Genomic DNA, 15,695 nt, shown 5'->3' with positions numbered 1-15,695 from the left:
GGTGCACATTTCTGTTCCTATCTCTCTCATCATTAACTCTTTTTACATAAATATTAATGTATATTTTTTATCTTTAATATCTTTAATTATCTATTTAAAAAAATTATGAAAATTTAATATTTTAAAAATATTAATCAAGACAAATCCAACAACATTTTATATGATAGTATTATTTATCTTTATAAAGTATATGAGTAATAAATTACCCAGGTGTTTGTTTCCTGGTTTAAAAAATTATTCCCAGGAACATGGAGGTTGGAATTATAGATTCCTATGTTTGTTACAAAGTTAAAAAAATAACTCCCGGGAATAAAGAATTCCTAGGAAAAAAATAACTTCCACTTACCCATGATTTTATTCCCAAAGAAAGTGGACGGGAATAAAAGATTCCCATGTAAATGGTACTAAAATGGAAATAACTACCCATATACCCACTATCACAAACAATTCCCATGAATCTGACAATTATTTACCAAACACCATTTTCTAAAAATACTCAGAAATAAGATGCCCATTATTAATTCCCAGAAAAGATTAATCCCAGGAATGAAATTTTAAACCGTCAAACAAACGCCCCCTAAGAGTTATTGAGGGTAAAAAGGGTGTAGCGTCACCTATACTACAGTACGTACCCTACATACAAGGCTACAACTTTTCACTGCAAACTCCGAGAAAGAAAGAGAAACACATTTTGTGCAAAGACTAAAGAGGCTGCACCATTGTTCTTGTCCTCAAAACCATCTTCTCCCTTAAGTTTGGTAAGTTTTCTCATATTTTTGTTTTCTACTTTTGATGTTGGAATAAACATGTTCTAAAAATGGTGCTATATATGCGCTTGCATGTGCTTCTTGACTCTTGTTCTTGTTGAGTTGATATGCATGGATCAAACCTCAACGTGGTATTGTGTTGATTTCAAATTGGGTAGATTAAAGTTACTTCTTTTTTAATTGTGACATTAGACTAAGAATAAGACTATCATACATGTTCCATTAAACAATTTACTGGTTTATGATTAAAGGTGTGTTTGTTATGGCTTCAAAATGTGATTTTGTTTTTAATAAAATTTAAAGATTTTTTAAAAAAAAGTGTGGTTAATTTCTTTTTGGTTACTATAATAAAAATCTTTTTGTCAAGAATTTTGAAGCTCTTGCATTTGAGTTCATTGTTTTGAAAAGAAAATAAAATAAATTTTTAAAAAGCTACTAGGATTCTAGGAATAGTTTTTCATTCTAAGGTTAAAAATAATTTATTTAACAAAATGATTTTTAAAAATCTGAAACAAACACTATTAAAATAATAAGATTAATTTTTTGTTTAAAAATATAGAATTTTTCTCAAAAAAATCCCAAACAAACATGCCATAAGCTAGATGAATAGATGAGTCTTATTTGTGGTGGCATTTCACATGGGAAAGTTTTTTTTTCACCATTGATTTGTTACTATTGATGTTATTGTTGTTTCTGAAATGAGGTGTGGAAGTGGTTACATTAAATGAAATGGATCATTTTGAGTAAAGAACCATGTTTTCAAAACTTCTCGTGGGTGTGCCAAATTTTTTTTGTCAAATTTGTTTCCTTTAAGTTATTCTTACCTTTCTTGTTTTCTTTATATTCAATTGATAGTTATATTTTGGTTTACTTGTTTTTTATGATAAACATCCCAAGGTAAGAAACATTCATTAAAAAAAACATGGTCTCTAGAAAAGCCGAAGGATGCGGTATGAGCCAAACAAGCAACGCTTTCTCTTGCGGTTATTGACATCTAACCTAGCCATACTGTGAAAGAGTTCTCTTTCCCTTCTCTTTCCAGGTTCATAAATCTAACATACTTTTGGTTCTGAATGTTTGATCTAAACACAATAACAGTATTGTTAAATATGATTTATCGGTTAAATGTTGTGTCGTGCGTGGTTTTGGTTTTTCGTTGATCATTGTCAATTGGTTTAAATCCTTAATAGGTTGTTGATGAACTTAATTCAAAAACATTTTGGTGCCTGTCATTCTTTTATGCTCTATATGTCAATTGAGGAACTTTGCTTTCAATTCAAAGTTATCTATATTGTTTTCTCTTCTTTTGTAACTAAATTCTTTAGCATCTGAGCTAGTTACTAATTTGCCTCGAGTTACAACATATTTGTGTTTTGGTCCTATGGCAGAGTTTGAGTAGTTTCTTTGAAAATTCCTTCATTAATTTTCTCTCTTTCGCCTTCTACTTCTAACCTGGTTTTCCATTTGATGTTTCAGGAAGAACATCCACAATGTTGGTCAAAGAAGTGTCTGGGAAGGAGTTACATGAATTTCACGGACAAAGTAAGACGGTGGTTGATTTTATAAGTAACTCTCCACAGCCACAGGAAGCTCTATCCAATAATTCCGCAGTCACACCCCTCATAAAATGTAAGAGGGTGGCGGATCTGATAAGTAACTCTCCACAGGAAGCTCCATCCAATAATTCCCCGGCCACACCCCTCATAAATGCTGAAGTAAAACGGACTCGACTGGAGATTTCCAATTCACCTCCTGTGCTAATTTCTAGAAGCAGCCCGCCTAATTCTTCCGAAGGGGTGGATGAAATGTGGACATCGTTTTTCACTGAGATTAAAAGCATTGTTGATGGTAATGCCACATCAGTCTATGATAATAATTTCCCATTCGGAGACCTTATTGATAAGCAATTCAGTAAGGAAAAGTTTTTTGAAAAAGTTAAGGAGATGGAATTAGAAAGAGTACTCCAAACTAGCCTAACAAATTCTGTTCGAACAACCTTCCATCTTTGTGTCATGGGGCAAAAGTTAGGTGATAAGGTAAAGGAAAACAAGGCTTATGTTAGGGAGATTGCTGAATTGAAAAATATGTTGACTGAAAATGAGAAGAATTATGTTGGAGAGATTACTGAATTGAAAAACAAATTGTCTGAATTCGAGAAGAATATGGCAGAGATGACTAGTCTGAAAGATGAACTGAACAAATTGAAGAAAACTTTCGAATATTCAAGCCTGGAAAAGAATCGAATGATAGCAAGGGAAAAAGACTTGATGGATGAAAATTCGAAGAATAAAGTAAAATTACTCGTAAACGAACATGCTCACAAGGTTTTTATTAATAAGTTGAAGGCTGAAATTGAGGAATTGAAGCGTAAAATTTCATTACAGTACAAAGCCGGCTATGAAAAGGCGGTAAGGCAAGTTGTATATTTTGCATCAGGGCTTAAACCTTGACCAAGTTGAATGAACTAAAACTATTCAGGGTATAGAAGATTGTTTTTTGAAGGTGGTTAAGTTGGTTGCTGACTGAAGGAGATTGAGGGGAATGACCTTTTAAACTTCTGTAGCTGGAAGCTTAATAGTACATGGTTTTCTAGTAGCTTTATTTTGGGACTTTGGTATTGTATAGTGTCTATAACCTCATCTCTATATTATATTTTGCTTTCCTCTACCACTATTTTTAGCACCATCTTGCTAAAATGTATGTATTGGTTCACAAATGTCATCTTCTATCGTCTATAATATACCTTAAATTGTTTAAATTCATGATCTAAGAAGCACATAAACCTCTAGGACTAGCCGTGTCGCGGTGTCCGACACTCCTATGACATTTGTCCGACACGTGTCGAACAACTAAAATCGGTATCTTAAATAAAAAAAAAAAAATCTTTAATTCGGCACTCCTAGGACCGGTGTCCGACACTTATATAACACTCATACGAGCCGTGTCGGACAACTCAGATAAATATCTAGAACATTTTTTCTCTCATTTCCACATACAGAAGATACAAGAGTTACATATGTTTTGAGAAGTGTGAACAATTAGGGGGTAATAGACAATAGACATTACCGTAGATTATAACATTTTTAACTTTTTTGATAGTAGATGAATAAATGAATGTCAAATACTACGATATTTTGTTTTAGAACTTTTTCTAATGAAATAACTTGCTCAAGTTAGATGCTTATATATGTATTTTGATTTTCATTTTAGACCGTATATAAATAAATTAACATATATGTAGCACTGTCGGTATCCTATATTTTTTTACACTACCAGTGTTGAAGTGTTTGTGTCAGTGTCGTATCAGGTGTCCGTGTCGGAGTCCATGCTTCATAATTCATAATTCAAAATAAACAAAAAGGCTGACTTTAACATTATGAATGCAAAGAGAATGTAAAAGCAGTTATCAGATCATCATTAATTAAACAATTTGTGCAAGTATAAATTGTAATTGACAACAGTAGTTGTATTATAAGATATACCAAAACATTTACTTGCATGTCCTGTTGGTGTTAAAAGATTTTTACATCGATAATTTGCTATAGTTGTTGATAATGGTAGCATGGTTTCACAACACAGGGGAGGTACCCCTGGTCCTTGCATTGCAGGGCTATCCATGAAACCGTATACCTAAAAGAGTATTTTGATTATGAAATTTTATGAGGTAATATAATTTAAGAGGGTAATGTCAATTCCTCAATGTAAATTATGTTATTTGAATGATAAATTTGGAAAATTTTAAAAATGAAGAGATTTTATACATATTTTGATAAAGCTATGTTTGGAGAATTTCAAATTTTATAAAACGTCAATCTCAAATTTTTCTTGAAAATGTTTTAAATTACGCAAATTGGTTCCTACATGTTCCAAAATGTTACTTAAAATAATTAATTTGAAGTTTGAATCTAGTCATCTACTTTTGTTATAGGTCCAAAATCATCTCTACTTCTTTGTTTTTTCTTTGTTATGGGAATTAAATTGTGATGTGTAAATGATGTTACCAGGGAATCATACTCATAGTGACACCATTTGAAAGTGACGTGCACCAAAACCTCATACTCATAGCCACACTATTTGAAAGTTACGTGCAACAAAACCTGGATGGGTTAAAAATCCTAATTCTATTCTTAAGCATTAGTTGGCACAATCATAATCCTCACATTTTGAATTTATATCAATGTGAAGCTTTGTTTTCCATACTCTGTCGCCAAACATGTGACTCAATGCAAATATGCTTCTCAATCAAAGTGAAGTTATGTTTTTGGTGAGTGATTTCATATATGTTGTTGCCCTACCAAGACAAGGGATACAGTTGTTATTTTATAAGCATACAACTCATAGGATTGTGCCTCAATGAGCTGTTCACCAATGGTTTGGTACAACAGTGATGGGGCATTTTCTCGCATCCGAGCACATGGTTGCTGCAGAATCTATCTGTAATGACTTCAGATTGAGCGTGTGGGATGAGTAGTTTGCAGACAAACCCCAACACGCACTTCATCCAATATGGACAAAGTAGGATCGCAATGTGTCGCTATTAAGGACATGCACCTCCAGGACCATATATCACTATGCCTTCCTATTTAAAGGAAGGTGAGTGGACACTATATGAAACCTACACCTTCTGCAACACAAAATGCAAAAACTAGAATTGCGTCTCTTCTAGGTCGAAATTATAAGGTTAAAGTGAGATATTCACCTTAGAAATGACAGGATGTTATTTTGAATCAAATTAAGACATAAGCTGGGAAAAACCATAAGTAGAGTCAAGCAAACATAGCACTTTAATCACATTGATAATGTTCATTCAAAATCTCCAATATAGTTTCCACAGTGAAGCAACTTTGGTTTGTAACATGAAAATGAAAAATTTTGGCACGAACAAATGCCTCTCTTAGACTTATAATTGTAATCTCACAAAGAAAAAAGAAAACCTTCAAAATACACTCAGAATCTTTTTCTACATCAAAACAAAGATAAATTGAGTAACAATCAACTAATAAATCTATAGAATCAAAATTAAAAATTGCTGAAAGAAGCTTATTGTTTATCAAATTACAAGATACCTCAAACCTCTAGTGCCACATGAAGAATGGGGACTGAACTCCACAACAGTCACCTTATAACTTTTCACTTCTTTTAGAAAATTGTGAACCTTAAGGTATTACTTGCCGCAAACAAGTTGTACTCCTCTATGAAAGCAGTCTCTTTCTTATTGCAACCATGATCTTTTTCGACTTGATCATGCAAACTTTTTGAGTTAAAATCTCCAACATTGTCGGAAGATGCAGTAGCTGTTTTGCGTTCATTTGAAAAGGCTACAGGCCCGCCAAAATGAAACAAGGAAAAACCACCGTTACTCTCTTGTGACTTGGCAGAATTACTGAGTCGGTCTTCCCCATTCAGTCCTGCTTTTCTGGAATTAGCTGCAGCTGGAACAACCCTTTCTGCAACGGATTCATTGAAATGATCTTGCATGGATGCTGGAATAGAAATTTGACTCAGCTCTTCTCCATTTAAGCCCTTACCTCTGGCAACTGGATGATAAACTGGAATAGCTGCAGGGTTAAATTGAGGTGTTGGTTGTTGCAAGGCACCATACTGCAAGCAGAAGCGCGGGTCCTCATTTAAGTTATATCCAAGAGGGCCAGCATATAAATAGTTATTTGGGTGTACAAAGGGCATCAAACCATTTGCGGGAGCGGTTGGCCATGAAACTTGATTTTGATGGTAGTAACCCATTGCCGAAGGAGTCTGAAACACAGGAAATTGTATGTTTCGGTTTGGCATTGGAGGAAGAATGCTTTCAGGTTGAGAACAAACATTGGGGGAAGAAAAACTATTTTCAAAATTTTGGGCAGTTTCTAATACAGGATTCACAAACACTTCACTTTCTACTACATCCAATGATGGAACAGATAGTGACCTGCTTGACAGACCCTCACCATTTGCAATATGAGTTTTGTCGATCCCAGGTTCACAACAGTCAGACACGCCATTGTCAACGCAGGTTGAACTATCTGTTACTTCGTATTTTTGGCTAGCATCTTCTGAATCTGAATTTGAGAATTCTGTATTTTCACGGTTTGAAGAGGTTGTATTATTATCGCCCTCGCTTAAGCATGACGAACAGTTATCAGAACTAGAAATGCTACCTTGACTGTGATCAGAAGAATTATTCATGGCAGATAGCCTCGTCACACTTATTTCAGGTTCCTCAGATCCAATTTCTGTGGAGCTGCAAGATCCTTCAGCTTCTGCATCAAGATCATTCTGACAGCCTTCGGTCAATCCATGTCTCTTCAAATCACTATCATTGTCAATTTCACCTGAATCATCAACTTCATCAACAGGCGACCTGACCGGATCAAACTGAGATACTTGACCTGTGGACCTCAACGTAACATCAGAGTCTGAATTACTACGAGCATATTTATTGAGTGATTCTGTAGGCTCCCAAACTTTCTTTGATTGAAGCATATCCCTACTTGGATAGTTGCCTGAGAAGACTCTGCTTTTGGGTCTTCCACTACTCTCATGCATGTCTACCTGATTATACTTGCTACCACGGTAAAACTGCCTAGATGTATCGACTGCAGTTTCAGACTTACTGACGGCTTTAATCTCCCGACTACCTCTCGTCACTCTACTGTTTGGGCTACAACTGCAAGAATGGAAATCATATTTTTCACTCATCCGGTAGTTGGAACTATAGAACTTCTCATTACAATTATGACCAACATTTCGACCATTGATTTTTGGAACATTTACTTTTGATTGTCTGTTCAATCCACTGATTCCTCTGGAAGATGTTCCGAAATTATCTCCATAGTGTCTTGGCTCAGATCTTCCTACCATCCCTCCTCCATTTTCTGAAACAGCTGAATTATGGTACCTGTCAGACCACTTTGAAGACATGTCGACTTGAAACTCTTTCCTATATCTAAGTCTTTGACGATAAAACTTTGGTTGTTCAACTTTGTTAGTACCATTCCTGTCATGTTCATATGCAATATCTCCATCATAGTCATCATAAGCACAGTCTTGCGCTCTGAGAGTACTACACTCACTTGAGAACTCTTCATCTTGGATGTCATGATAATCGCCATTTGATAAATTAGGCTCATCTGTTGCAACAACTGAATTCTTGCATGAAAGGGCGTTATTTTGCTCTGTATCAGCGGGTGCAGACAGTTCTTCCTTTACGGCTTCAGGGGAGCTAGGAACATCATTTGACTCAGAAAACTTTCCTTCTTTATTTTTATCCTTTCCTTTTAGTCTTTCCTTTCTTCTAAGCTTTTTCTCCCTTTCTTTTGCTCTTTTCCTCTCCTTGCGCTCTTCTTCTTCACGTTTTTCCTTTTCTTCTTCCTCAAGAAGTTTGGTCTGCAAAAATATCATATATTTAGCATTTAGGAAGTATAATAACAAGACAGATGGAAGCAAGATCTTAGTTTTATAACTAAAGTATGTTCGTAATAAAAGCATAATAATTAAGACCTGTTTTTCTAATGTAATGATCTCTTTGCATGCTACATGAACTCGTTCCTCCAGCAGTTTTAGAGCAAGACAAACGAATATGCTGTGCGCATTTTGACGTGCTGTTCCCTCTCTGAAAGCTTTTTCTACCTGAAAAAATCAAAACAGTTAGCATTTTGTACAAGATGTCTGCTCACACAACAACCATGGCCAATGCAAAATAAACTAAACAGCCATAAATTATATTTGCTTTGGGTTCCAGATCTTGAACCCAAGATCCAACAAATTATGTTTGAGCCTAGAATGTATTCTCTCATTGTCATTAACTAATCTACACCTTTATTTCTAATCAGATGGAAAATTTGTTTAAAATCATGATGTTGGGGCTGTGCCAGATTTTATCTCCAAATAAATTATTGCTGGTGTCATGCTAAAGTAGTTTCTTTTTCATTCAAGTATAAATAAAGTTATATGACTGTGTGTGTGTGTTTGTGACAGTCAAAAAATTCATAAGATAATGTAAATATTCATAAAAGGTGGAATAGAAAAATAAAATATTAAGCACAAAATAGCAATAAAGCAAAGCATACCTGCTCTTTGAATATAACCGTAGCAGCATCTAGAAGAAATTCTCGAGCAAGTTCAGGGCTCTTCGCATGCTTTTGCGGACGGGTGCATTCTCCATCAAGCTCATTCCCGTCTTTGTCCATCAAATCATCATCCTAGAAGCAAGCATTGTATAATTAACTGATGAAACTTAGACAACATTCCTCGTAAATGATTTAAAAATTCCATGAACTTTGGACATTAGAAGGGAATCTAATTTCCTTAATGAGAAATTGAAGTACCTCTTCTTCTTCTGCCTCTTCAGCATGCTCAAAGAATCTTTTTATGCTTTCTCCTTTTGTGATTGTAACATAACCATCCCCAACAATTAGCCTGCAATGTACGCACTCTTGACCCTTTAATGCATGAGCTTTAACACAAAATTCAGTACACCGGCCATCTAATTTCCAAGCTCGGAGGGTAATGAAGCATGCACTCAAACCACCAAGATCTAGGCCACTGACTTGGACACATCCATTTGTTCCAACATTTTCAAATTCCAAAATGTCTGATTTTCCTTCATTTGTCCCCACAGCCCACTCAAAGTGATGATACAATCCCACAGTATCAGCAAATGTTTGGCGCCAATCAGCTTGAATCGAGTCATCAGATACCTGAAGGTAGGAACAATATCTAATTTAGTTCCAACTATTTCATACAATGTTACTAAAGACTCTACCAATGAAATCATAACAGATTTCACAGCATAGAATGTGAGTCACACCTCATACTGAAAGGCAGTATCAGCAACACAAAACCAGCTGGTGCAACGAGGTTCTCTACGCATGCGCTTCAATTCTTTTAGTTCCTTGAATTCTCGAATAACATTTCTTCTACAATCTCTGCAAAACCTCTTGCTATCAAACCTGATATATAAAAGGTAAACTTTTAGTAAAATCTAAAACATACAATTTAGTATATATAAACAATACACAAACACAACCGTCAAGGATGGCATCATTTAGTTTCAACAGCATAAACTATATCATGCTAGAAATTAAATGCAAATCTCATACAGTCAAAATAGCTTGAGAATAAACTTCAGGAAAAGAATTTGCTTAAGAACCAAAGAAAATCATTCTTCTATATCAATACCCTCAAAATAATAGAAGGCAACAAGTTCCCTTTGGGAGTGGAACAAGCTAGCAACCAAGCATAATGTTGAAAAAATTTAAATTGCCAAAGAACATAAAACCTCACTGTGTATTTGCTAAAAGGTCATATAATTCCAGAGACAAAATGCTAACCAAGAATACAAAATAAACAAGTATTGACATGCCAAAAGAAAATAACAAAGTACGGCTATAATATCATTTTTTAACTTATACAAGAAAAAAAAATTAATAGAAAAAAGAAACATAAATTATGCATGCTAGAGCTGTGTTGGGTTTTGACAAATATTCTCAATTGAGAATGGATTGGGCCTAAGTCTTAACTTAACCTCAAAGGCTTTCTAAAGATATATTATATAGAAGTACTTTGGCCATATACCTATTGAATATAAGATATTAACACACCCTTAAAAGATTGGATGTCTAGAGTTGTGGGGTTGAAAGTCTACAGGTGACACAATATTAGGTCCCGATTAAACTCCAATACCATATATGAATTGATAATAAGCATGGCCTAGCGCAACCCCTAAAGCTAGCTTACTTAACCAAAATGAATACCTCGGCCATATTCCTTAGTCCACAGGGTAACTCACAAGAGGAATGGACATTATAGTGTTAAATAAATGTTCAATTATTTTAACATTGTAAAATGGGCATATGTGGCAATCACCATGCATTGCCTGAAATGTGTTTTCGTCCTTTTCCAAAATGCATTCAATGTAATGAACCAAATAAAAGGTCAACTACAAGTAGTCAATTACCATTGCATGCTGCACCTAAGGAAAATATACTCAAGGCAATAAAGTAAAATAGTTAATAAAATACTTGATACTACTATTACTACTAATTTTTATAATCAAGTGGGCTGCTACGGCCCTGCATTATCGAAGGTTAACACAGTATGGGGAATGTTTGAAGGTTAACACAGTATAGGGAATGTTCAAATAAATAGCCCACCTATACATGAGTCTCTCAATAAAATCTTCTTCCTTCATCCTTAGAAGAGATTGTCTTGTCTCCTCACCCAGTGCGGACCAAAAATCAACCAGTGTATCACACGAAAGTCTGGCAGTATGCAGGGCACAGGTTTCCCTTGTTCCATGCCCTCTACCATAACTCACTATTCCTTGGCTTATCCAACCACGGCCTCCTCCACCACAGGCATCGGGATAAAGCAGTTCCCTTTCCCGCTCCCTAGCACGTGCGCCATCAAATACCTGGTACGATAAAAAGTTAAGCTACCAGACAGGGAAAAGAAAAGGGTTGCATGATGAGAACCCAATACAAATATGCCACACTTACAATTTGCAGTCCTTTCAGAGACTTTGAATACAAGTAGCAGTCCATAAGTGTCAATGAACCCTCACGCGTTGTCGTCAAACCTCCCCACGGATGAACTGATGGATCCTGAATTTCATTCCGGACCCCATTGGAAGTGGACGATCCACCATTATTTTGATTTTTGAAACCCCCAGGTCTTCCACAAGGAAACTGAACACCTGCTCCTTCTGGCTGCAAAGACTTTCCATACATAACAATCTGCAAAAATCCTTCAAGAAGCAATCCATTGCATCTAGAGCAGTACATATTTTTCCGTGCTTGCTCAAAAAGCATTTGCTTGTCTATCCTCAAGAGTTCCTGCCGAGCTTGTGGCGACAGCTCACTCCAGAACTACATGACAAAAAAACACAATACACACAAAAAAGACAACAGTTAAGGACATTACGAATTGCAAATTCATCTCCACATAAATAAATGCTAACAAACACATCCTCAAACAATCATCTGCTCCGGCCAATGTCTTTTAGTTATTTTACTGGCCAATGTCAGTCCATACAAAGCTATGCCCCGTCATTAAATAGGCTCCCTCTAGTAGACATTGGGATTGGTCTCCGAATTAGTCAGGCCAGTCATCTGGTCGGATACCGAGTTTTCAAAAACAAAAAAAAAAACTAGCCAATGCTTTTCAATTGAAAAAATAACAATGGTAAACATTAGTAATTACCACTCATACTCAATGGTAATTTTTATAAATACTCAATGGTAATTAACATCAAATTACTTTTATACAGCATAATCAGACACTGATTTGAACACGAGAAGTAAACTGAACAACCAATTATCAAACAATCAAAGATTATTGCATTCAAACAAAAGAATAATCAATCAATCAATGAATGAATTTTCTATCACTGTTAGATCCAAAATTCAACAAGAACCAATCATTAGCAACACAAAAACCAATACAAAATAACGATCTAACACCAACCCAGATAATAAAATCAAATAAATAAATCAACAAACTAATAAAAAATCAATTTTGACACAAAAATTGGATCGAGAATTTATACTTTGTGAAGCTGATTATATCCAACAACATCATCACGATTCTTAGACCAAAATCCATTACTGAATTGGGGTAATCCTGGCATTTTGCAATTCAATTTTGATGAAAAAATGGTTTCATTCCAGATTGAATTTGAATTGATGTGAATCGGAATTGAAGAAGAAGAATGAATCACAGATCGAGAATTGGGAGAGAGATTTAGAGAGAGAAAGAGAGAAGGGTGGTGTGGTCGATTGAGATGAAGATGAGATTTGGTGTCATGTGAGACTGCGTGTTTGTGTGTGTTATGTCATGTCATCATGTACACATTTACACATTCACATGTACATATATATATGTTGTATAGTTTTAGAGAGAGAAAGAGAGAGACTCAAGGTGAAAAAATTTATATAAAAAAGTTTAGGTGAAAATCTAGATTTTGATTTATTAAAGTTTGTGTTGAAATTGTACGCAAATTGTGAAAATTGCGCGTAAGTTTCAGCTCAGTTAATAAAAATATCGATCGAAATCGTGATTGGAATTTGAACTCATATCTTTCTCCATATACGCGCGTAAATTTCGCGGTTTATTTACGTTCAACTTCATATATTCATCACTTAAGTTAAGTGAGAACTAAAATGGACATTAAAATTCGTTTTAAATAAGTTTAACATTGTTGGATTATAAAGTTGAATCAACCTTAAAAATTTGATTTTTGTTAATTTTTTTTTAAGGACTTTTTGTCAATGTTAAATGGTTTTTTCTTTATATATTTGTTTTACTTTTGACTTCTTTTGGTTTGTATATTTGTTATTGTTATTGCTAGGTACTTAATTGTGTAAAAGAATTACATTATGATGACACTGTTTGTTTGTTTGACCGTATAATGATGACATTTGTTAAGTTAATTTTCAAAATATTTTTATTTGACAAAAAGTTAATTTTCAAAATATGTTCATAAATATTTTATATGGTAAAATTTGATTAGATAATGCGTAAAGGATTTTATGTTGGTGATGAATTTAAATATATTTGTATAGTTATTATGTCAAAATGGTCTATATGAGTAGTTTTTTTTTTTACGTGAGTAGTTCTGTTGATAAAGATATTATGATATGCGTGGATTGAAATTTGAATTTCATATTTCTCGTTTATTTTAAAGGTGAATTCTAGCCATTGTGATATTTGAAGAAAAAAATATTATGTCAATAAATAATTAGAGATTAAATACTATGGTTAGTTAATAATATAGTAATGTAGTGCAAGTATATGTTGCGTGATAAAATCAAATTTTGGTTAGCTAAGTACTAAGAAACTTCTTTCAAAAATGTACCACGAAACTTGGGAACACTAGGTATATGAATTAAGATCATGTGTTCGCTTTGACGGTGGAATTTTCACGTTAGGCCAAAATCACGGCAACAATCCGCATTTGGATTGAAGTTAAGAATACTAGCTTTTTAAAATCATGTTAAACTTGTATAGAAACGCAAGAATATATCACCAAATGCCGATAAATAGTTAAAGAAAAGGTTCAATGTTATTAAAAATAAAATAAAAAAGGGTTAAATTCAATTTGATAGTATATTATTATTCAGGCTAATGTACATATACTAATACTAAACATTCATTCTTTAAAAATAAAAATAAAAACTAAATATTCACAAATTCAAATAAACTATGTGGTCAAATGCAAAACAAAACAAAAAATATTATTTTCTTTAAATAATAAAAAAAATATATTGTAGGTCAAATGAAAATTCATATGATTTTTTATATTTATTACTTACCTTTTTATTATATCCGTTTTTTAACAATCAACAAAATATGTAATAATCCCTTTTCAAAAAAAGTATATATAATAAGACATTTATTTATTTTTTAAAAGGTATATTAACACATTTATTTGATTACTATATATAATATATAAATTGGTTTTCTTTTTGGTTTTGAATGTACCTACGTATGTCGAGTCCTTGCGCCGTCTTCCTCTTCGAGGGTTTGAGAGGTTCGGTCGTATAGTGATTTTTCATTATGTTTCATCGTGTCACATCGGTTTATTCTGCCTATTTCAATTTTCATGCTTGCTTAATTCTCCTTGTGTCGATTCCATTACTATATATAATATAGAAATTAGTTTTCTTTTTGGTTTTGAATGTACGTACGTATGTCGAGTCCTTGCGTCGTCTTCCTCTTCGAGGGTTTGAGAGGTTTGGCCGTATAGTGATTTTTCATTATGTTTCATTGTGTTTCACATCGGTTTATCCTGCCTATTTCAATTTTCCTGCTTACTTAATTCTCCTTGTGTCGATTCCATATCCTTCTTCTTCCAGAGGTACAAGGCAGGGGTCAAGCACCACAGTTTCAAGGCAGAGGATCTACATCTTCCTATTGTTCTCTCTAATCCATGTGCAACTAAACCTCTCTTGATTAGGGTTCCACGATGAACCACTTCTTTTTTTATTCAATTAATAAAGTTTTTTATTCAGTTTATGATTCAAGTGTCAGATTTGATTTGTATATGTTTGTTCTCTAATGCTTTTTCGAACCAATGATGAATATGCTCTCTAGGTGGATTATAGGTTTGAGAACTCTACTTCCCTCTGACCATGACATTAATAAATTGCTTAGTTTCTCAATTAAATTCTTTTAATCGAATCTAAGTATGAATTTAGGGTTTGACTCATCTTAAGGGAACGCCGCATTTGTAATTGGTTGAATTGCGGCGATATAAAAATAAAACTTTCACTACTATATCAAGGGGTCATAATTCTAATTTCATAAATCCAAAGACAAGTAATAAATTATAATTAAGCACATTAATTCCAACAAAGACGGAAGCGGGGATTCTAGGATTCCCTTATCGTTGTTACGCATCTGAATCAAACCAACCTAATAGTGCATTGGGCAGGACATGTAAAACCATGCAACCACTTTTATCTTTTTCATTCTATTCGCTTCTAATAAATTCGTTAATTGCTAAGTTGAACGACAATCCTTGTGGAGACGATAACTTACTACTTTATTACTTGTTACGATTTGGTACACTTGCCAATTCGTCTATCACTATCAAAGATATTTGTTGGGCCCAGCCATATTCCATTAGATTGCTTAACACTTTTCCAACTTTACTGGTGATAAATTCCACTTATAAAACCAACAAATATTATATACCGTTGCTTTAGTTTATCAGTATCACTCATACTATGTTGACATACTATATTGTATTTTCTTATATGATGTCTAAGAAGGAACACAACCTCACAAGGGATCTTGAGTAAATGTCTGAGAAGGAAGACAACGTCACTTGTGTTATAAAAATATGTTGTGACTTGTTGGAATCTCAAGACAATGCTTCCAAGGTAATTATGACTGGTTGTGATAATGGTTTAATGATCGTTGTTGCCA

At 34.1% G+C, this 15,695-nt stretch overlaps 2 protein-coding genes across 2 annotated transcripts; one reads left to right on the top strand and one right to left on the bottom strand.

Moving 5' to 3' along the window:
* The first annotated feature begins 1,620 nt into the window (after window positions 1-1,620).
* Window positions 1,621-3,529, top strand: LOC120575930 (uncharacterized). Its single transcript, XM_039826819.1, has 2 exons — window positions 1,621-1,809; window positions 2,244-3,529. The coding sequence occupies exon 2, from the start codon at window positions 2,258-2,260 to the stop codon at window positions 3,215-3,217; it is 960 nt and encodes a 319-aa protein (XP_039682753.1). The 5' UTR covers window positions 1,621-1,809; window positions 2,244-2,257; the 3' UTR covers window positions 3,218-3,529.
* Window positions 3,530-5,533: 2,004 nt separating this feature from the next.
* LOC25483551 (uncharacterized) lies at window positions 5,534-12,625 on the bottom strand. The gene is made up of 8 exons (XM_013612245.3): window positions 12,313-12,625; window positions 11,264-11,632; window positions 10,919-11,178; window positions 9,574-9,715; window positions 9,092-9,463; window positions 8,834-8,965; window positions 8,265-8,393; window positions 5,534-8,150 (listed from the first exon to the last, which is right to left on the bottom strand). The coding sequence occupies exons 1-8, from the start codon at window positions 12,391-12,393 to the stop codon at window positions 5,907-5,909; spliced, it is 3,729 nt and encodes a 1,242-aa protein (XP_013467699.1). The 5' UTR covers window positions 12,394-12,625; the 3' UTR covers window positions 5,534-5,906.
* Between the last annotated feature and the right edge of the window lie 3,070 nt (window positions 12,626-15,695).

The sequence above is a fragment of the Medicago truncatula genome, chromosome 1 (assembly GCF_003473485.1).
Source record: "Medicago truncatula cultivar Jemalong A17 chromosome 1, MtrunA17r5.0-ANR, whole genome shotgun sequence".
NCBI lineage: Eukaryota > Viridiplantae > Streptophyta > Magnoliopsida > Fabales > Fabaceae > Medicago > Medicago truncatula.
The sequence above is the reverse complement of the archived record's forward strand: the minus strand, read 5'-3'. Positions and strand labels throughout refer to the sequence as shown.

Coding starts and splice junctions, on each gene's coding strand:
- LOC120575930 (XM_039826819.1), top strand. CDS start 2,258: ATGTTGGTCAAAGAAGTGTCTGGGAAGGAGTTACATGAATTTCACGGA.
- LOC25483551 (XM_013612245.3), bottom strand. CDS start 12,393: ATGCCAGGATTACCCCAATTCAGTAATGGATTTTGGTCTAAGAATCGT. Junction 9,464..9,573: donor ATACTGCCTTTCAGTATGAG/GTGTGACTCACA, acceptor TCCTACCTTCAG/GTATCTGATGACTCGATTCA. Junction 8,966..9,091: donor AAGAGGCAGAAGAAGAAGAG/GTACTTCAATTT, acceptor GCTTGCTTCTAG/GATGATGATTTGATGGACAA.